The sequence below is a fragment of the Asparagus officinalis genome, chromosome 1, assembly GCF_001876935.1.
Source record: "Asparagus officinalis chromosome 1, Aspof.V1, whole genome shotgun sequence".
In the NCBI taxonomy this organism is placed as follows: Eukaryota; Viridiplantae; Streptophyta; class Magnoliopsida; order Asparagales; family Asparagaceae; genus Asparagus; species Asparagus officinalis.
The window spans coordinates 126,321,329-126,343,227 of NC_033794.1; the positions used below are offsets into that span (position 1 = coordinate 126,321,329).

A 21,899-nucleotide genomic window follows, 5' to 3' on the forward strand; every position below is an offset into this window, starting at 1 on the left:
GTAAACCTCAATGTAATTTGCAGGTTGTGTAGTTGAAAATGTCTTAACTTTAATTTGACGCAATGTGTTTTTGTCCATCTTCAAATTTAGTACCAGCAAATATAAATTTTTCCAAATAATACACCAAAGAACACCCCCTTTAACTTATGTTACATCATTGTTGGATCTTTGCCTGAACATATTTTCTCGTCAATTATTTCATTCAATTACGATTTTCTTTCAATTCTTGTCGTCAATATTGTTGTGCTCAAATATCAAATCTCAGTGTTTTGTAAAATAAAACTCCGAATGTTAAAGTAGGAAAAGTAAATTTAAACCCTTGAATATAAGGTAAAAATTCAATTAAAATTTAGGATATTAAAATGCAATTAATCCCTCTATAAATCACAAACTCGAAGGTTAACCCTCTCCGTAATCTCAAATAAATCAAAACAAAAACCATCCATCTCAACCCTTCGAACCCCCGACCTCAAAGGCAAACCCTACGCCGCCCTTCTTCTTCATCTTCGCCGATCCCCGCCAAAACCCTCAACCCCAAACGCAACACCACCAGCAAAAATCCGCAGCAAAAATCCGCCGCCGTATTCTCCAATCGAAACCCTAAACCAACGCCGATGAAGCCCCGACGAAGTTTCTCGAAACCCTAAAACCCTAAAAAAAAAACCTAAATCTCCAATGCAATCGCAGTGTCCATGGATTCCATCATCAACTCCGCTCTCGAGGAGATCTGCGCTCGTGGCGCCAACGGAATCCTCGTCTACGATCTCTGCCGAAGCTTAGGCCCCGTCCTCTCGTCTTCTAACCTCCCTCTTTCTGCTCCCATTAAAAGGACGATCTGGAATCGGCTTGTCTCTCTCCCCGTGCTTCGATTCGACAGTGATGGGGGTTCGGTTGAGAGCCGGGATTCGAGGATTGAGTGTTTGGACGAGGCGGAGGGGTTAGGGCTGAGGATTGTTGCGGATGAGGAGCTTAGGAGTAGCTTTGTCGGGCTTGATGATTTGAATGCGGCTAATGCTAAGATTTCAGAGGAGCAGCGGCGGACTCTTGATCGAATTGCTGCTGCAAGGTTTGTTTTTTTTTTCTTTCTTTTTAAACGTTTGAAGGTTGAATTTGAATCATACTAGGGGGATAAAAGCTTTGGTCAGGGTAATGCTCACAGTAAGGGGGTATTTGGTGAACTGAAAGTGAATTGAAACCCTGAGAGTAACTTCTTTGCAAGCGTGAAAGTACATCCACGTCAACATGCAATTGCCATATAGTGTTTGTTTGCGAAAACGAATTATTGTTGAAACTAGAAAAAATGACACTGACGAAAATAAAATAAAATAAAAGTAAAGATGATTGCAATTTCATTTTATTTTATTTTGCAATTATATTATACTTTTAACGACCTTTAATAAATTGAAATATTTTAATTTAGAGTGATCCCCATTTTTCCATCTTCCGGTGACATTAACACTTTCTCAGGAAAATCTAAATATGCATTGAATGTGGTGTGGACCATTTTTTTTTTCACATTTCACTTTCACACTTTTTATAAAACAAACACCAGAACTTGTGAAACTGTATTTTTATTCTCATTTAATGCAAACTATACAACGAATACCCCCAAGCACACTCTAGCTCTGCCTCTTGCTTTGCCTGAGCAAAACAAGGCAAATATTGACAGGAAGTATACATTATATCCACCAGCATATGTCACGAACCGCCCCATTTTGGCTCAATTGAGTGCATTTGGACTCACTTATTAAAGGTTGGGACTATAGAGCTCCTAGGGTTTTCTAGAGTTTTCTTGCATATGATAAATATCATGTATCTAGAAGATTCTAGGAAAGACCCATGTAAATATCTAGGGAGATATTTTAGGAGAAGAGTCTAGAGACTCAATACTAACCATTGATTGTAGGAACAATCTAGAAGGCTAATCATAGCCATCCATTGTAAGCTAGCCTTGCCTATAAATAGGGGCTAAGGCATTTCATTTGTATCAAGCAAGAGTTGCTAAGCAATAAAGCAATAAGAGCTTCCACTTCCACTCTTGAGTGTTCTCTTCCCTTCTCTTGAGTGAGTGTTTGAGGGATTAGGCTGACTTAGCCATTCTAGTGAGGGAAAGACTGACTAAGTACCGCACGGGATCGAGCGAGGTTCGTGGTGAGGTTCGGAAGTGATAATGTCGAGCTCCGACCTTCGTTCCGAAGTACTTGGTGCGGTGGATCCGAAGGATATTCCAAGGCAACGTAGGGATAAATCTCGCGACATCATGACGACGTTGGAGGCACGGTTGGCTAAGGTGGAGCTTACCGTGACGGATAAGATGGAGGCTTTCGACGAGCGCATCGAGAAGTTGGAGTCTGCAGGAGACGAACTTAGGGAGGAGATGCAGTCGGTCTTGAATTCCGCCGTCGACATGCTATAGCAAGGGATCACATCCGTACGTGAGGAGTGTGCATTCTTACGGAGCCAAGGAGAAATGTTCCTGAAGGAGATGGCTGAATTTAAAGAAAAGTTTAGCCAATATGATGCTATCTTGGCAACTCGAGGTATGATTTCATAACCTTTCATGGCTAAAGATACTCCTAAACCGAAGCCGTATAAAGGAGCTAGGGGTGCCCGGGAGATTGATAACTTCCTATGGAACATGGAAGTATACTTCAATGCTGCCGGATATAGGGATGATGTAGCCAAGCTCCAAGCCATACCTCTCTATCTCAAAGACATCGCTACGTTGTGGTGGCGTAGACGATGCGAGGATACGAAAAAGGGTACGTGCTCTATTACTATTTGGGAAGAATTCAAGGCAGATCTAAAGCGGCAATTCTACCCGGAGAATGCTGAGGATGAGGCACGAGGTAAACTCCGTCGTCTTACTCAAAATGGTTCAATTCGTGATTACGTGAAAGAATTTTCAGAGTTGCTGCTGGAGATTTCAGACATGGGCGAGAAGGACTCTCTATTCTCGTTCATGGATGGCCTCGCGGGATGGGCCAAGATGGAGTTACAAAGGCGTGGCGTTCAGACTCTGGCCCAAGCAATGCAAGTAGCCGAGTCGCTGATCGAGTTCAAGAAGGTGAACAACTCGTCTAAGCCAAATGATAAAAATGGTACGCTTACTAAAAGTGGGGGAGAAAAGGATAAGCCATCCAAAGAGTTCCCACCTAAGTCAACGTCCGAGAAGGGTAAATCCTATGACAACTCTAAAGGAGGTGACTGTTCAAAAAAGTTGGCATGCTACTTCTGTAGCGGTCCACATAAGGCTATGAACTGTCTCAAGAAGGCCAATCTTGCGGTCCTAGTTCAGAAGGAAGAGGAGAAGCAAAATGAGGTGACCCGAATCAACTCACTTCGTCTCCTCAATGCAATCAAGGCAAAAGTGGATGCAAGACCTCGGGGGACGATGTTCATTGAGACAACCATTTCTGATAAAACCTTCAAGGCCCTTCTAGATACTGGTGCTTCTCATCTCTTGGTTTCTCGCGATGTTGCTACTAGGTTGAATCTTAAGATCACCAAGGGAGGGGGTGTCATCAAAGCTGTCAATTCAAGTCCCACTCCTATCGTTGGCGTGGCTCAGAAGGTAGATGTAAGCATCGGAGAATGATGCGGCCAAGAAGACTTGACGGTCGTGACCATGGACGACTTTGACGTAGTACTTGGCTTGGAATTTTTGGACAAGGTGAAGGCCGTGTTGGTTCCATACACCAACACAATGTGCATCCTAGAGGGCAAGGTGTGCACAGTTCCGATCAAGCGCGAGAGTGTGACTTTTAAAATGCTCTCGGCCTTACAAGTGTCCAAGGGCATCCGTCGACATGAGCCAACTTTTATTACTACAGTCAAGGTGGAGGAAGACTCACACCAGGGAGAAGACGTGCCCGAGAAAATCTGAAGCGTCTTGGAGGACTACCACGACATCATGCCCGCAAAGCTGCCAAGTGAGCTCCCACCTAGGAGAGAGGTAGATCATAATATCGAGCTCGAGTCAGGAGCTCATCCCCCAACCATGGGACCTTATCGCATGGCACCATCGGAGTTGGAGGAACTTCAAAAACAACTGAAGGAGTTGCTGGATGCCGGATACATTCGTCCGTCTAAGGCTCCATATGGTGCCCCTGTATTATTCCAGAAGAAGCACGATGGGTCATTACGGCTATGCATCCACCATCGGGCTTTAAACAAGATCACGGTGAAGAACAAGTATCCCATTCCTCTGATTACGGACTTATTCGACAGATTGGGGCAGGCAAGGTACTTCACTAAGCTTGACTTGCGCTCGAGATACTATCAAGTACGGATTGCTGAAGGAGATGAACCAAAGACGACATGTGTAACCAGGTACGATTCTTATGAATTCCTGGTTATGTCGTTCGGTCTCACCAATGCTCCAGCTACATTCTGCACCATGATGAACAAAGTGTTGGAGCCTTTCCTAGACCATTTCGTGGTGGTCTACTTGGACGACATTATGATTTATAGCCAAACCATAGACGAGCATGTGGAACACTTGAGGCAGGTATTCCAGGCGCTTAGAAGTAATGAACTCTATGTGAAGAGAGAAAAATGCTTGTTCGGGCAGGAGGAGGTGGTCTTCTTAGGCCACATCATTGGAGGAGGCAAAATTCGTATGGATCAAGCTAAGGTGCGAGCCATACTAGAATGGGAGCCTCCTACCAAGGTGACAGAGCTGCGATCATTTCTAGGCTTGGTGAACTACTATCGAAGATTCATAAAGAGCTACTCAGCATTGGCGGCTCCACTGACAGACTTGCTGAAGAAAAATCAGGCATGAGATTGGAGTTCAAAATGCCAGAGGGCATTCGAAGCTTTAAAGAGAGCTGTGACGGAGGAACCAGTTCTTGCTCTTCCCAACTTCAGCAAGCCCTATGAAGTGCACACTGATGCGAGTGACTTCGCAATTGGAGGGGTGTTGATGCAAGAAGGCTACCCCGTGGCCTACGAGAGTCGAAAGTTAAACGACACCGAGAGACAGTAAACCGTTCTAGAGAAGGAGATGACGGTCGTGGTCCACTGTCTCAGAGTTTGGAGGCATTACCTACTTGGGTCCAAATTCGTAGTAAAGACAGACAATGTGGTCACCAGCTATTTCCAGACTCAGAAGAAGTTATCTCCTAAGCAGGCACGATGGCAGGATTTCTTGGCAGAGTTTGACTATGTGCTCGAGTACAAACCGGGAAAAATCAACTTAGTGGCAGATGCGTTAAGCCGGAAGACGGAACTTGCTGTTATGATAAGTCATCCTCGGAGCACCTTACTTGATCGTATTAAGGAAGGTTTGTCTCATGATCCTACAACCAAGAACATGGTGGACTACGCAAAAGAAGGCAAAACTCGAAGGTTCTGGCTAGAAGGAGACCTGCTTTATACCAATGGGAGACGGGTGTACGTGCCAATGTTCGGGAATCTAAGACGGGAGATCCTTAAAGAATGTCATGACTCTCAATGGGCGGGACATCCAGGTGTGCACGGAACTCTAGCTATTGTAGAAGAGACGTATTATTGGCCTCGCATAAGGGATGATGTTGAGGCCTACGTAAAGACTTGTCTTGTGTGCCAATAAGATAAGACAGAGCAGATAACGCCGACCGGATTGTTAGAACCATTACCTATTCCGGAGAGACCTTGGAAAAGCATTTTCATGGACTTCATCATGGGTCTACCCAAGTCAGATGGATGCAGCATTCTTATGGTGGTGGTTGACCGGTTCTCTAAATACGGTATTTTCATTCCAGCCCCAGCCAAATGTCCAGCCGAGATAGCGGCATCACTATTTCTGAAGCATGTGGTGAAGTATTGGGGGCTACCAAAGTCCATCATAAGCGATCGGGATGGTCGCTTCACAGGAAGGTTCTGGACAGAACTCTTCAAACTCATGGGGTCAGATCTAAACTTCTCCACTAGCTTCCACCCTCAGACAGATGGCTAGACGGAGCGGGTAAACGCCTTGTTGGAGGTATACTTGAGACACTATGTGAGTGCCAATCAGCAGGATTGGGCGAAGCTACTGGACATAGCCCAATTCTCCTACAATTTGTAAAAGAGTGAGTCTACCGGGAGGAGCCCATTCGAGATCGTCACAGGTCAGCAACCACTCACTCCAAACGCTATTGCTACATGTTATAAGGGAAATAGCCCAGTCGCTTACCGATTTGCCAAGGGGTGGCAAGATCAGAACGAATTGGCACGCTCGTGCTTGAACAAGGCGACAAAGAATATGAAGAAATAGGCCGACAAGAAGCAAAGGCATATGGAGTATCAAGTTGGAGACTTGATCCTTGTCAAGCTTTCTACATTGGATCGACATAAAGGGCTACACAAGAGCTTGATACGCAAGTATGAGGGCACATTTCCAATCGAGAAGAGAGTGGGGAACGTGGCTTATAGGGTAAAGCTTCCCCCAACTGTGAAGTATCATCCGGTCTTCCATGTGAGCATGTTAAAGCCATATCATCAAGATACAGAAGATCCAGATAGAGAAAAGTCTAGTCGAGCGCCAACAGGGATTCGTACGGAGTTCGACAAGGAGGCCGAAGAAATTCTTGCGGATAGGACGGTTCGTGAAGCCAACAACCACCCGAGGTTGGAGTATTTTGTGAAGTGGAAAGACTTGCCAGACAGTGAGAACAGTTGGGAACCTGCGCGATCCTTGTGGCAGTTTGAAGACTTGATCGAGAAGTTTCGCCAGGAGAAGACTAAGCGATGAGGGCATCGCTTGGATAGGTGGGGGGGAATGTCACGAACTGCCCCATTTTGGCTCAATTGGGTGCATTTGGACTCACTTATTAAAGGTTGGGACCATAGAGCTCCTAGGGTTTTCTAGAGTTTTTTTGCATATGACAAATATCTTGTATCTAGAAGATTCTAGGAAAGTCCCATGTAAATATCTAGGGAGATATTTTAGGAGAAGAGTCTAGAGACTCAATCCTAACCATTGATTGTAGGAACAATCTAGAAGGCTAATCATAGCCATCCATTGTAAGCTAGCCTTGCCTATAGATAGGGGCTAAGGCATTTCATTTGTATCAAGCAAGAGTTGCTAAGCAATAAAGCAATAAGAGCTTCCACTTTCACTCTTGAGTGTTCTCTTCCCTTCTCTTGAGTGAGTGTTTGAGGGATTAGACTGACTTAGCACGGGTTTGAGCGAGGTTCGTGGTAAAAGAATCAGCCCGTGACACATACACCATATCAGGAGCAAAAAAGCAGTTTAAGTACACAACATCTGATACACGACCCAAAAGTTGGATGAGAAGTTATAGCTTAAGTTTCTTACTATTGTTTAATGATCTAAGAGAAGGTACTTATCTAATTTTCATTTTCATTTGATGGTTAATCTGATGGTCAGTGACAGAGCTAGGAATTTTGGCAAGGGGGCTCCAAAAATTATCAAACACGATAACATATATGAACTTTGAACACAAGTGATTAGTATCTGAACTTAATTATCTGCTTAGACTTTCAAAATCATACTTCGAACTATAATATAGGGGTTACAATAGCGAATAAGGCCAGAAATGGGTGAGAAGGTGGGACTGTTCAGCATCGTGGTCTGTGGAGGGCCCGATCACGATCACGATCACAAGAATCAAAATGCTCCGATTGCATGAATAAAATAGAAGCGGAGTTCTATTTTGGCTTAATTGTAGTTAAACACCCTATAGTTTCCCCTACTTTACACTTACATGCTCTCACTTGTTTTTTGCAGCACTCATGTACCATAAAATTTTTATAACATACACTTACATACCTTCACTTGTTTTGGCAGCCCGATCACGATCACAATCACAAGAATCAAAATGCTCCGATTGCATTAATAAAATAGAAGCGGAGTTCTATTTTAGCTTAATTGTAGTTAAACACCCTATAGTTTCCCTTACTTTGCACTTATATGCTCATAATGCTCTTACTTGTTTTTTACAGCACTCATGTACCATAAAATTTTTATAACATGCACTTACATACCTTCACTTGTTTTTGCAGACAACACTTATATACCTAAAGTTTTAAAACTCACACTTAAATACCCCAAACTTTTTAAAACGACCCGTTCTAAAAACTTCACGGTATATAAGTGCTGTCGTTAACAAGTGAGGATAAATAAGTGAGACTTTTAAAAACTTTAGGTTATTTCAGTGTTTTTAAATGCGCTCTCGGGCACGCGCCTCGGGCGCGAAGCGCTTCGGCGCAACGTCATAGCGCCCGCAGCAGGTGCGGGGCGCTTCACTTGCGTCGGGCGCGCGCCTAGGAAGCGCCTTGAAGCGCCCGACGCCTTCGACGAGGCGCGCGTACGAGAACATGGCTGTTTTTCTGTGGGTTATTGGGTATAAACCCACTTCCAACTTAAACCCGATTATCTTGTTAAGGTTTTGTCGCTCTTCTCCCACACCCGAATCTCGATTTTTATTTGGGTCTCCACTCGGTAGCAAGATAGCGACGACTAGTGAAGCTTCTCTAGCGGCGACGGCAGGCAGTGACGGGAGCGGCGACGGCGAGCGGTGACGGGCGACGGCGAGCAGGTACGTTACCGATGATGTTTTTCTGCTCCTCTTTTTTTATTTTCGTTTTTCTGTTCTTTTCTCCTCAGCGAGCTCGATATTTTTGCGTTCTCTTTCTTCTTCTTTTTATTTTTTTTCTTTTCTTTTGTTGTTGCATTCTCTTTCTCTGCTGTAGCCAGATGTTTTTTCCTTTTCTTTTTTTCTTTTCTTTTGTTGTTGCGTTCTTCTTTTTCCTTTTCTTTTTTCTTGTTGATTATGAATTTGTTTGAGTTGTAGCTAAGACCATTTGTTTCATAATTATATCCTATCACTTCACAAAAGATCATCACCAGATTCACCACTTGTTCTCGTTAGATTAAAAAGTTACCGAAATGGATAATAAAGTATGCATAAAATATGATAGGATATAACAGAAATATTAATGATGGAGTTATATAATAAATATGATAGGATAATCTGAAATCGGTGGTATTAGATAATAGATATATGATGGAATTATCACTTATCAGTTATATAATAGAAATTGGTGGTATCACATTTTGTGGTATTAGATAATAGAAATTGGTGGTATCACATTTTGTGGTATTAGATAATAGAAATTGGTGGTATCACATTTTGTAGTTTGGAGTGTGCCTCGCTTTGCTCGGGTGCGTGCATCGCATTGCACCTTGCGCATATGTACGTAAACTGACTTTGCGCCCCGCATTGTGCCTCGCGCATGTGCGCGTAAACTGACTTTGCACCCCGCATTGTGCCTCGCGCATTGAAAACACTGGGTTATTTAAGTGTTGGCAAAAACAAGTGATGGTGTATAAATGCAACGTAGTTGACACAATAGGGTATTTGAGTGCATTTAAGTAAGCCTTTTATCTTGAGAATTGAGGGCCTTACATTTTAGCCCATGTAGTTGTTTGAAATAAAATTTCAGACATGCATACAACCCCCTATTCTTCTTTCTATTTCCAAGTTGAGGCCTTTACATTTTAGCCCATGTAGTTGTATACAATAAAACATCATATGTGCATACAACCCCCGGTTCTTTTTTCTATTTCCAGGGGGACCAGGGCCACAGTGAATCCTATGTGCCTCGGCTCCCGCTGATGGTCATTTTTTTCATTAGTGGAAGTGATTAAAGGTAATAACCCCCCCCCCCTCCCACCCCACCCACAACATATCACACTCGTGTCTTGGTTTGCTCCTTTTCCTTGGAAAGAAACTACCGAGGTCTGTTGTTTTAGAACATGCCTTTGTACTTGGTTGGATGGACGGATAAATACAGATATACTATGAAATCGTGAAAATTGGTAATTGTGTCCTCTCTATGTTTGTCAAAACGCTTCAAGTAAGATATGACTAAGATATGTGTAAATTTAGCATTCTATTTGTGAATTCGAGTTATAACTATGCCAGGAATCCAAGAGGTGCGAAACACATTATTGTGCTCTAGATTCTAATCCTTGTTTTGCTGTTTGCAGAACCAATGGGATAACCCAGTACGATCTTGCTAAAGAATTTGGCATTAAAGGCAACAACTTCTTTTACCAAGTGCGGAACCTAGAGAGCCAGCAGTTGATTGTCAGGCAATCAATTACAGTGAGGGCAAAAGAAGTGGGAGATGAAGTAGTCAATGGGCAAAAAAATAATCATTTTAGTACTAATCTAATACACTTGTATCGCTATGGGAAAGCCGTGAATCTGCTAAACTCCCAACAGAGAATTGAGATTACAAAACCAGCTGGGCTAGATATGTTGGGAAGTGTTTGCAAGGCAGATAAAACTTATGATGGAGATTTTCATCATGGAGAACGTGTTAAGGAAGATTTGGTCATTAAAGATTATCTACCAGCAATGAAGGCTGTCTGTGATAAACTAGAAGAAGCGAATGAGAAGGTCAAGAATAAGCTACCACTGATCCTTTTGCTAGCCCTTCACTTCGGGTGCTGATTTTGTATTTTTTGATGTTCTATTTTTCTTGAAGATCCTTGTGGTATCAGATGTCAAGGTTGCACTTGGTTATAGGAAATATCGAGGGCATAAAGCATGGAGAAATGTAAGTCTTTATTTAGCGCAACATGTATCATATTTATCTGTAATGATTAGTGCTAATTTATATTGTAAAAGTTTTAGTCTTATTTTCTCTTTCCTTCTCCCTTTCTCTATGCAACTACAGATCGTTAATAGGCTGGAAGATGCTGGCCTTGTGAAAAGATTTCAAGCAGAAGTCAATGGGGCGGTAGGTAATATGGTTATGCCTAAAATAGGGTGATTGAACAGTAACACGACACTCCATTTTTTTTTGGGTTCACCAGTCATCTTGTGTTTTTGTTAATATCTTTTTCTTATTCTCTTTTGATTTACTTTTTATTGTTTATGTAAGTTGGTTCATCCCAATTGCCTGTAGGTGACCTTATTATGTGTAAAATCAAAAATGGATTGGCTAAACAGTAATACAATGTAACAACATTTTGTTCTTCACCAGTTGTACTGTGTTTCTTGACATCCTTTTTTTATTCTCTTTTGATTTACTTCTTGTTGTTTGTGTAAGCTGGTTTATCCAAATTGTTTGTATTTACCGTGACACATACTGGATTTTATTATTGCTTATATCTGCTTCGCACAGCAAGAACTGATCATTTATGCAATTTGTTTTGGGAATTTGTAACGAGAATCTCCAATTGGAAATTTGCTGTGGAGCTTAAATAATTCTTCAGTGGTCATTTGAAAGTGTTGACCGCTTTGGTTGCCTAGTTTCTGATTTTACTGTTTGGTTGGTCTGCGTTGTGACTACAAGAGAGCCGATCTGTGGATTGTAGCATATCTATCTTGTACCAGCATCAATCTCTTATACAAACTTTTAGGAGGATTTCTGGTATTGTCAGTATGAGATTGCATGTCAAGCCATCATAATTGGGAATTTACATATCCAGTTACCTGTTTTTTAATTCTAAATTTCTTATTGCTAAATATCGGGAAAAACAAACATTTCAGAAGATGTTTTACCTTTCATTATTAAATGTGAAAAATGGAAGTAATGACATAGCAAGTTCATTATGTCTATCATGTAGCATATACTATCAACATCTTGTGATAAACTCATTATTTTGTTGATTTATCTGAAATGTTCCCTTTCTCACTTGTTGAGTTACAACTTCGCTCCTGAATCGCTAATTTTGGCAAGTGTTAGTGCTTGTGCACTATAATTGTGTTGGAGACAAATAAGAATCTGGGCTATGATGCTTTCCATAGGTAACTCTTTAAGAGGATTAATCCAGCAAAATCTCATGCTTCTTTCAAAGTAATATAACTTGGCACATGATGTGGATCATCTTCTTTTTAAAGCCCACAATGTGCTTCCAGCTGCTTGTCCTTTCACATTATAAGTAGAGATGAATTTGATTTGAAACGAAGGTGGTGATTCTGGTGAACATTAGTTGATCTTGAAAGATTGAGGAATATCAGTAAAAGTGAAGGCATTCTGATGTAATATTCATTCTGTTCTATGTTTTGTCTAATGCAACATTTGTCCTGCATATCTAGGCAAACATATTTTGAATATATATGTAAATAGGACAGTTATCACAGGTCATATCTATAAATCCAAGATCAAGGAGAAAGCAAGGAAATCAAATAGATAGATGAATACATGTCATTTTCTGATTGCTTTCATTATCTACCAAATAGATGGCGTGAATTGATATAGGTTAGTGAGAAATGATTATTTGTTATAGTATAATTTTTCCTTTGCTAGATACACCTGCAATTTTCATTTTTTTCATTTCATTTTCTTTTGTACAACTATCTTACTGACATCCGTTGTTTTGTGAACACGCACATTGAAGCACTTTCCAATCTTGTTTGACTTGGCTATTTCTTTCTGTCATTTAGTTTTCTAATGTTTGATTGTGTGACCTTGTTTTCTTTGAGTGTTTCAGGATGTTGAATGCCTACGCTTATTGAAAAAGTTTGATAGCAATTATTTTCAATCAAAGCCGACTCCGCCTGCATATGATGGTCTTGACTCTGAAACTTCAGTAAAACATGGAAAAAGAGGACATATCACTGATCAGTTTCTTGAACTGCCCATGGAGAATTGCGTATATGATATGGTTGATTCTGAAGGACCTAAAGGAATTACAGTTTTTGAGGTATTCTATCAGATTTTTGGCCACTTTTGCATGCTTCACAGTTTACTGTTCATGTCTGGTTGCTAGGTCCCAATGATATGTTGCATCTTTATCCTTCATTTGGTTATATAATAAAGCTTTTGAGTCGTACATATCTACAAATGTATAAATTTGAAAGTTTAGAGCTGACAATTAGGAGCAACTAATACATGGCTGTACCGACAATAGCATCAAAATATTGTTTAATATGTATCCACAAGTATCAGGGACATCCATGCCGTCATGTACGTGCCACACTCGGGAAAGGCACCACATGTTATTTTGTGTGTTTGTGTTGGCTTGATGCTTCATAGGATTTATCCCTTATTTATTTATTTATTCCTTCTCCATTTCTGGCTATGGACCACAAAGTGCACCTAACGCCTTAACCCTTCCTTTTGCAATTCTAGTGATCCAATCTTCCAGGTTGTGTATATGGTTGACTATATGCTCAGTTTATGCATTTACAATCTCAATATAAACATTATGGATAAAAAATAAATGAGAATAAGCATGGGATGGAGGAAGTAAAGAACAGAGATGGAGAAATAACCTTCTTCAAATAATGCACTCTCTAATTATTGAAACCTAATGCAGAAAACTTTCAGATAGCCTTCTATGTATGCGGCATTAATCAAACATAGTGAATACCTGATATGAAGGACTTGCTACTTCCCAAAGTTCCCCAGAAGAGTTTTAGTCAAAGACAGAATCGAGGTGGGAGGGAGAAGTGATTGATGAGCATCAATGTGAAGAGTTAGCAAAGAAGAAACAAGCTATATGCTTTTATTCTCTCAACATTTTTGGCATCAATGAGGTATTTACTATGCATTGGGTCTGACGGGGTCATTGTAGGCTGTAGGGATACCTTTCTTTCATCTTCTTCTTACCTAGGCCTTTTGACCCACTGTACACTGATTTATAAATATAAATCTTTGAAGCTTTTGCCTAGGAGGAGTCTAGGATATAATTATAACCCTATCATGGCTTGGATGGTGCTTGCAGATACATGGTTACATTCATACAAACGCTGCTCTAAATACCTGACTTGAGAATCCAATTTGAAGCAGGAAATTGAATCCAAGCCAAAGCTAAAGTATCTGACTTTCAAGGACTACAAACTAGTTGTTGAATTGATGTCCAACTTGCACCACTCATCCTAATTAGATAATTGCAGAATGTTTGTCTGGGTAATAATATTTTACCCAGTCTTTTATGCCAAAAACGAAGTTATTGAGAGTATGAATCCATGATAGCTTCATTGAAGTTTAAGAGTGAATCACAAGGTAAGAAAATTTATCTCATTCTCAGGTATTGTTGCAACTGGAGAAAATGTTCACACTTAAAGGACTGGTTGTGTCCATGGCATGAGATTTCCCATCACCTATTATGTGCTATTACAGAGTCATTTACTTGTTTCAGGATGCTGCTGTATAATATTCTCCATTAGTGTGGCCAGCTATTAGTAGCTTTTGCTTGTATTCCAACAATATTAATGCATGCTTATTTATTGTGTGTATAAGAAATTGAACTCGGTGGAGAACAATGAATTCATGTACTGATGTACTAGTCCCAAACTTTTGTATATCTCATGTCTGACACATGTTTTGTATATTATGAGCAGGTATGCAAACGACTTGGGCTCAATTCTAAAAAAATGTACACCCGAATTGCTAGTATGTGTTTAAAGTTTGGAATGCGCATGGAGCCTGAGAAACCTAACAGGACGCTTGTCTATAGAGTTTGGACACCCCAGAATCACAAGCTGTATTCAGCTGGTGCTTTATCTGGCAAATGTCAAGAGGTTCCTTCCAGAAATGGGCTCTCTACAAAATGTAGTGATATAGTTCCATATGACCAGTCATCATCAGATGTTCAGGTGTTAGATTCTTCTATTCAAGATGAAGGTCTGCACTCCCAGATGCAGAAAACTCACAGTGCACAAGGAGTTCCTCAACTGCTAAACACGTGTGATGGTCTCAATGCAGATTCTCAAGTAACAATGTGCTGCATGGTACCTCAGAACTTAACACATGAGTTTCCTATTGCCAATGACAATGCTAAACTTGCCGCCTCCAAGAATGCAACCAATCCTAGCATTGTGGCATCAGTAGGAAGTCATCTGTCAGCTTCACCTACAACATCAAAGCAAACACCGCGAAACCGAAGTTTTGCATCAACTATGATTGGTGGTAGGAGGAAACAGTGGATACTTGAAAGATTGAAGGTTCACAACCACCATTCTTAATATTTGCAATATTAAACTACTTGCTAGCACATTATAGTAGCATTGCATTCAACTACTTCCAACAATTTTAATTCAGAAGATCCAATTCACCGTTAACTTGACAAGTTCAACTTCATGTCAAATCTGTTAATTAAACTTTGTTGTTTGAAAGACATGTTTCTAAACAGTAAAAAAGTTTGCTCTTTTTTATTTCTGGGAATGAGACATTAGCCAAATTTATTAGTAAAATAAGACCTTGGGTGTTGATACTTACAGCAGGAGCCATTAGAAGATCACTCAGTGAAATTGCATGTTTTTCAGCTAAGTAGGTTGATTGTCTTTCTAGTTTAGCCATTCTTATAGAAAGATATGACATAATCATTTTAAAGAATGAGTTGCTTCAGTTGATTACTTGGATCGAAAAAACAAGTAGTTCTCATTCTCGAAGGACTGTGCATAATGCGCATTTGTAAGTTATCTTCTTTATAAACAATCTATACGCTGCACAACGATATTGATTACATTTGATCACTGCTAACACTTTGCCTGGGAAATATAGTTGGCGGTTAAAATTATATAAAGAAGTAGACAATTGAATGAACTCAATAAACTGTAGGAATGAAGTGTTAAAATAGACTATAGATGATATATTATTACTATATGTGATGATAGATCTTGTTGTCTGAAAATAACCATAAAAGTCATTATTCTTAACAGATGGTCTTGCCTTCTAAAGATTGTTGATTGTGGCGTGACTTGTGAAGAGTAAAAAGTATGTAGATCAATAATAAAGTTAAAATAACAAATAATATAAAATGTATTTTGATAACATTTGTGAGGGTAATCTAAAGTATGTGATGCACTAAAGGGTGGGAAATTTTGGGAGGAAAGGGAAATTGTACTTTCTATGATTAGGTATGAATGTATGCAGTGTTGTAAAACACGCTCTGGGCGGCCGCCTAGGCGCCCGCCTAGGCGGAGGCGGTGCCCAGAGCGTTCCAAAATGCCCTGGGCGGCCGCGATTAGGCGCTGCGAGCGCCTAGGCGGCCGCCCAGGGATAAACGGGCCGATTACACGGGCCGCTTCAAAATTCCAGCCCAAAAAAAGCGCTGGGCGCTCCCAAGAACCCGAACCCAAAAACAAAACCCGAAACCCAAAACCCAAAACCCAAACTCAAAAGTGAAAAAATCTATCCCTAAATCTCTTACGGTTTCACCGACGCCGCCAGCAAAAGGAAAAAAATCAAAAATCGTCTTCGTCGCTTCGATCTCGTGCTGGCCGCTGGCGTTTCGAGCTCTTCTTCAACCTCGTGCTGGACTTTCGAGCTCATCTTCAATCTCGTGCTGGAGCTTCGTCTTCGATCTCAACCCAAGTTCGGTCTCGTGCTGGAGCTTCGTCTTCGATCTCCGCCAAAACCCTAGTTCGATCTCGTGCTGGACTTTCGAGCTCGCCTTCAACCTCGTGCTGGACTTTCGAGCTCGTCTTCAACCTGGGAGCTCATTTTCGAGCTCGTCGTTCTCATCTCCAACTTCGAGCTCGTCGATCTCATCCTCATGCTGGACTTGCGTTCTCATCTTCAACCTGTGCTGGAGCTCGTCGACTTCAAACTTTTGGGTTCGGCTGTGCTCTTAAGCAGATTCGGTTCTCATTAACTTGGGTTCGGTTGTGTTGATAATTTTTAGGGAAATTGGGTTGCTTACTTGTGTCTGTTGCTTCCAGGTGTGGGTTGCTTGATTTTTTGGCTTGTGTTTAAGAGAAATCTGTCTTGATTGATTGGAAAGGTAAAATCTGTGTTGATTGGAAAGGTAACGTCCCTAAATCTCTTGAATTTTCTGTATGTTTAACTGTTTAAGAGAGATAGTAAGTTTAATCCGCTGATGTTTCATGTTTGGTAGATTCTTATTACTTGTGAGGATTTTTTATTATATGTTCTTCAATTTAGCAGGCTAGCGAAGTTGAGATTTATTGTTTCAAGCTTAAGGAAATTAACTGCACCTAACCACCTATGACTGTCATTATGCATTTATAATTTATTACATGTCAACTTAATATATTTATATCATATTTAGTTTAATTGTTAAGTTTATTTGTTTAATTGTTTAAGTTTAATTTTCCTATTTCAAATGAAAAAGTATGCGAGTAGAGGAGGAACTTCATGATGATGATGATGCTTGATGATGACATTTGATTAGATGCATATTGCTAATTCATTATATTACATCTAGACTATTCCTGTTTGACTATCTTTTTGCTGATATTTTGGGACATAAACTTTTAGTTATTGGATATTATATGTCTTGTCATTTAGTATGTATGCATCTTTGATTGACTATTATAGTTTGGATAGCATATGTGTTGGTATTTTTGTATTTATGCGTTGTGATTGAGTATATATATTTCAAGTATCACAATTAAAAAAAGAAAAACCGCCCAGAAGAAAAAAACCGCTCAGAAACCGCTTAGGCGCCCGCCTAGGCGTCTAAGCGCTGGGCGCCAAGTCCGGCGCCCAGGAGCGCCCAGCGTTTAATGTAACATTGAATGTATGATAAGTAATGTGTGTTCAAGGTATAGCTCAAAGAGATGTTATACAAAAGAAATTAAGAATTGTGAGTTTTTTTAAAATAAATAAGCACTGCTTGATGAAAACAAAAAAGTTGTGTTAAACGAGGTTAACAATTAACTACGGTGCGTGTATTGTTTCTGTAAATTGACCATTATAAATCGCGTAGGAGAAGTAAATATAGAGAATAATGAATTATTCGAACTTATTGGGCTGCTAAGGAATCAAGTATTATGCTATTATGTGAATCTTCATTGTAGCGAATCGAGCATAAGATAAGAAGTCAAACAAGTGTACTAAAAAGTCAACATGTTATTTGTTAGTATCGGTGCATGGTCATAATAAACTATCAACTATTATAATTCAATTCTTGCTGAATCAAGTGCTCATTGTCTTTCAATGTATTACTTGTGTGGTGAGTATTAGATATTATTGGTATTTAGATCTAGTAGATATTATGATATATTGTTGAGATTCTATGAGATGTGATTATATATGATTTTTTCACATAGTTATTTTGTAATACCCTTCTATTCTCTATTTGAGAGAGATTGGAGTTAGATGAAAAATAATGTTTTCCCTTATCTATTTCTCTTCATGGTATCAGAGTCTACTTGATCGAAGAAAACTTCTCTCCCATCTTTTTTAGAGGCAGTTGAGAGGGTTTTTTTTTTTTTTGGTCAATGAAAAAACTTTTATTCATTTCCCAAATGTGACATTTACATGCTTCAAGATTCTAGTTGAGAGGGTTTTGCATGGCCTTCATGCTCCCCTCAGTAAATTCAACCACATTTTCGGCTTCGACAACATCTTTGGCTCTAACATCTTTGGCTTCAACAACCTCAGTTCAAAATCTTGCCTTTGAAAAACTATAGCCTAAACAAGTGATGTTGTCGCGGTAACTCTAATGGAATCTAACGATGATTATTTGTAATGGTCCTCTTTCATTAGTTGGATTCAGGCATTGTTTCTACTTGGGTACCGCCTAAGGTTTTTTTTAGCGACCCAACTAGGGTTTCTACTAGCTTATCCACCTAGGATTTCAATTGGCTTCCTACCTGGTGTTTTTGCTGGCGCTTAGGGTTTCTACTGGCTTACCTGCTTAGGGTTTTTGTTGGCTGACTGCCTAGGGTTTCTATTACTTGACCCACCTATACTTTTGTAAGTTTGAACTCCTTATGGGTGAATTTTATGACGCAAATTTAGGATTGACAGGTGCATGTTGCTTTCTGGTGATACTATACTAGTTGATGATATTAGAGAAGGATGACACCTGAATTGGAAATATAGAGAAACGTTATAATCGAAAGGTTTAATAATTTATAGGACAACCAAAGGAATAATTTGAAATTTGTTTAGTTCAAAGTCTGGCAAAATTCACAGTCATGGTCATGAAATTCACGGACATACTAATGGAGCTGATGTGAAATTCTAGAAGATGGAGATACGATCGGGCATGCTCTATAAGTGGTATTGTGTAGCTGAGAAACAATATTAGATAACTGAAATGAAGACATCCAGTTAGAAACTTAGATGAATAGTTGAATACTGGTAAGAAAGTATGCTGTGATAAGTAATTTATATAGATCATGAACTGTTGCCGGAATTTAATGTGGATAAGAAAGTGTGCTCGATAAGTAGTTTCTATTGATCATGAACTGTTGTTAGAATTTATCGCGGATAAAAGTACAATTTGGATATTGGTTCGGATGGCTGGTCTGTAGTAGGAAGATTGAGTATTGCGCTATAGTAAGTGATAATAATCAATGTTTATGAACCAATTTGGGCAACCTTTTGGTTAAATTATGCATGGGTTGAACCCATTCTCACTATTTTGGTGGAGATGGTCCTTAAGACGGCTGAAATTGAAAATGGTTCATGTAGCCCACTTCAGACATTTAGGATGGAACTTCCTTTCTTCTGCTGCTATTGTTAAATAATGGCCTACTGGGTTCCATTTGAGACTTTTCTATAGTTTATATTCAATATGCAATGTTGCATGTTTTTTACAATGACCTATATTTCTTCCACTTTCTCAAGTGGATAATTGAACATCTGATGCTGTTATTTCTGGTGGTGGTAACTTTGTTTGCCACCTTTCTAAATTATGTTCATCAAGTATTTCTTGATAAAGCCTTTGTTGTTCTAAAAGTGTTTCTGGCAGTTGGTTAAGTAGCATTATACCTCTTTTACATGTAATTAACGTTGTGCTCCCCCTTACAGTTATTTACTCTTTATTTCAAACAAGCCTTAGGATTTCAAGTTTTGATAATATTTCCCTTTGCAGCTTCTGCATTTCATATAAAAGTTGTTTCCAATCATTTTGAAAATTTGGCCTTTGAGTTCTTGCTAGCGCTGTTTCTGCTATTTTTAGCTGTTAATGATGTAGTGATAAATAGCAATCCTTGGTTCTTACCACTGCATTGATGCTTAGTAACCAAAATTTCTATTGTTACCCTGCAGGATGATAAATTCATTTTACATGGTGAGCTCTATAGATGGCTTAAGGATCTGGAGACGGATAAACCAACGATGATGGATAGGAAAACTCTGGATCGTACTTTGAATGAGCTACAGAAAGATGGATTGTGTAGAATTAATCAAGTTAAAATTCCTGCGGTCACAAATTTCAGTCGGACCCGTGAACAGGCGGTTATATTGCATCCTTCTATTGATTGTATATCATCAGATCTTCTGAATGAAATATATAATAGCTACAAGGATTTTGAACTTAAGAGCCATTCTCGAGAATCTGGCAAGTACGGAAACCAACCTTTGACCATATTAACAGGCATTGAAAGGTCTTCAAATCCTGTGGATGACAAACCGGTAACATTAGAAGCTATGCGTGCTAATGGTTATGTTCAAGCTAAAATGGTTCGCGCAAAGCTCTTGCACCAATATTTATGGGCTTACATAAGTAGCTTACCTGATTGGCAAAATACTTTGCCTTCTGCAAAAGATGACCGCTCTGTTAACTGTCATCGTAAAATTTGCCAGTTCTCCATGAGTGCAGCTATACAGGCCATGCCACTTGAACTCTTTTTACAGATTGTAGGATCCGCAAAAGGAATTGATGACATGGTTCAGAGATGCAGGATTGGATCAAGGCTTATGGATCTTTCCATCCCAGAATACAAGTGTGTATTGGATACTCATGCGACTGCACGCCTTTCCCGTATAATTAATATTTTACTACTGCTGAAGGTGATAATCATATGTCTAAACAATCTTTATACTTCCTATAGTTTGAACTTCATCAGACCCAACACTAGTCTACCCACCACTTGTCTACTGGCACACAAAATTTAGAACACTAAACATTGAACGGGTCGGTGCTCTGTATTTACAGGTGAGCACTATCAGCGGAACACTATTGCAATACAAACTTCCTCTATTGTATCTCTACAAGCATTTAGAGCTCTCACTTTAGGTTGAAATTCACTCAGACTTGTCATATTTATATCTGCTTGCAAAATTATGGAGTACTAAACACTAAACATGGTTTGAATATTTTTATCTTATTTCATAATGAAATGGTTAATTTTCATTTTGAAGATTCTGAATTTCATTAATAGTTAAATAAAAATGTGTTTTTTTCACTTCATCACAGTGTTCTTAAGGATGCTATTCAGCCGGAATCATCTATAGTAATCATATTACAATATTATAATGTTAAAATTTGGAGAAGTCGTAGAATAAAATTCAGAAACAGTCACACAAAACAAGACAAGAAGAAAGTAGCAGCAGCGGCAACAAGAAAATAAAATACAAAAGCAGCAGGACAAGAGGAAAGAGTTTAGAAACAGTTATCACTTGAAGTTGTTGACTGTAATAACAGCAGCCACATTGAAAGGGATTTGGGCTAGCATTTTGGGAGTTTGAACCATGTTAACCTAATTTTAACTGTGTTGGACCTATGTAAATGTGTCCTTCCTGATTAATCTCAATCCATTTATAGATTCACTCAATCCATCTATACATCATAACAACCTTGTAGACGAGTTTATATGGAAAGAGGCACAGTGGTGTAAATTGAAAAAAGAAAAGATAAGAAAAGAAATAGGAAAATAGAAATCATTGCAGTCTGTGAACGCTCGTGCAACCATTTGGTAGTTTTGTCAAATAGCTATAGAACTAAGTAGTGGAAATGACACAGATGTCATATAAATTAGATAACTAAAACCTTCCCTCAGGTTTCAAGTTCCAGATGTCATATAAATTAGATAGCTAAAGCCTTCCCTGAGGTTTAGTTGTGAACATGTAGAAAATATTTACACATTTTTGTTTCCGTACATGGCTATTATGGCTGATCAAGATTTTTTATGAGAGTTTGGAATCTGGGAATACAAATTGCAATGGTGGAACAACAGGTTGAACTGTTTTGGGCATGATGTAGAGTATATCAGTCTTCATTCATGGCAATCGTTACATTGTGGCGT

At 39.5% G+C, this 21,899-nt stretch overlaps 1 protein-coding gene across 1 annotated transcript; it reads left to right on the forward strand.

Annotated features, from left to right (window-relative positions):
* LOC109841391 lies at positions 565–20,769 on the forward strand. The gene is made up of 7 exons (XM_020410343.1): positions 565–1,066; positions 9,983–10,397; positions 10,486–10,557; positions 10,678–10,740; positions 12,440–12,652; positions 14,295–14,897; positions 19,921–20,769. Exons 1-7 carry the CDS (start codon positions 693–695, stop codon positions 20,767–20,769), a joined length of 2,589 nt encoding a protein of 862 aa, XP_020265932.1. The 5' UTR covers positions 565–692.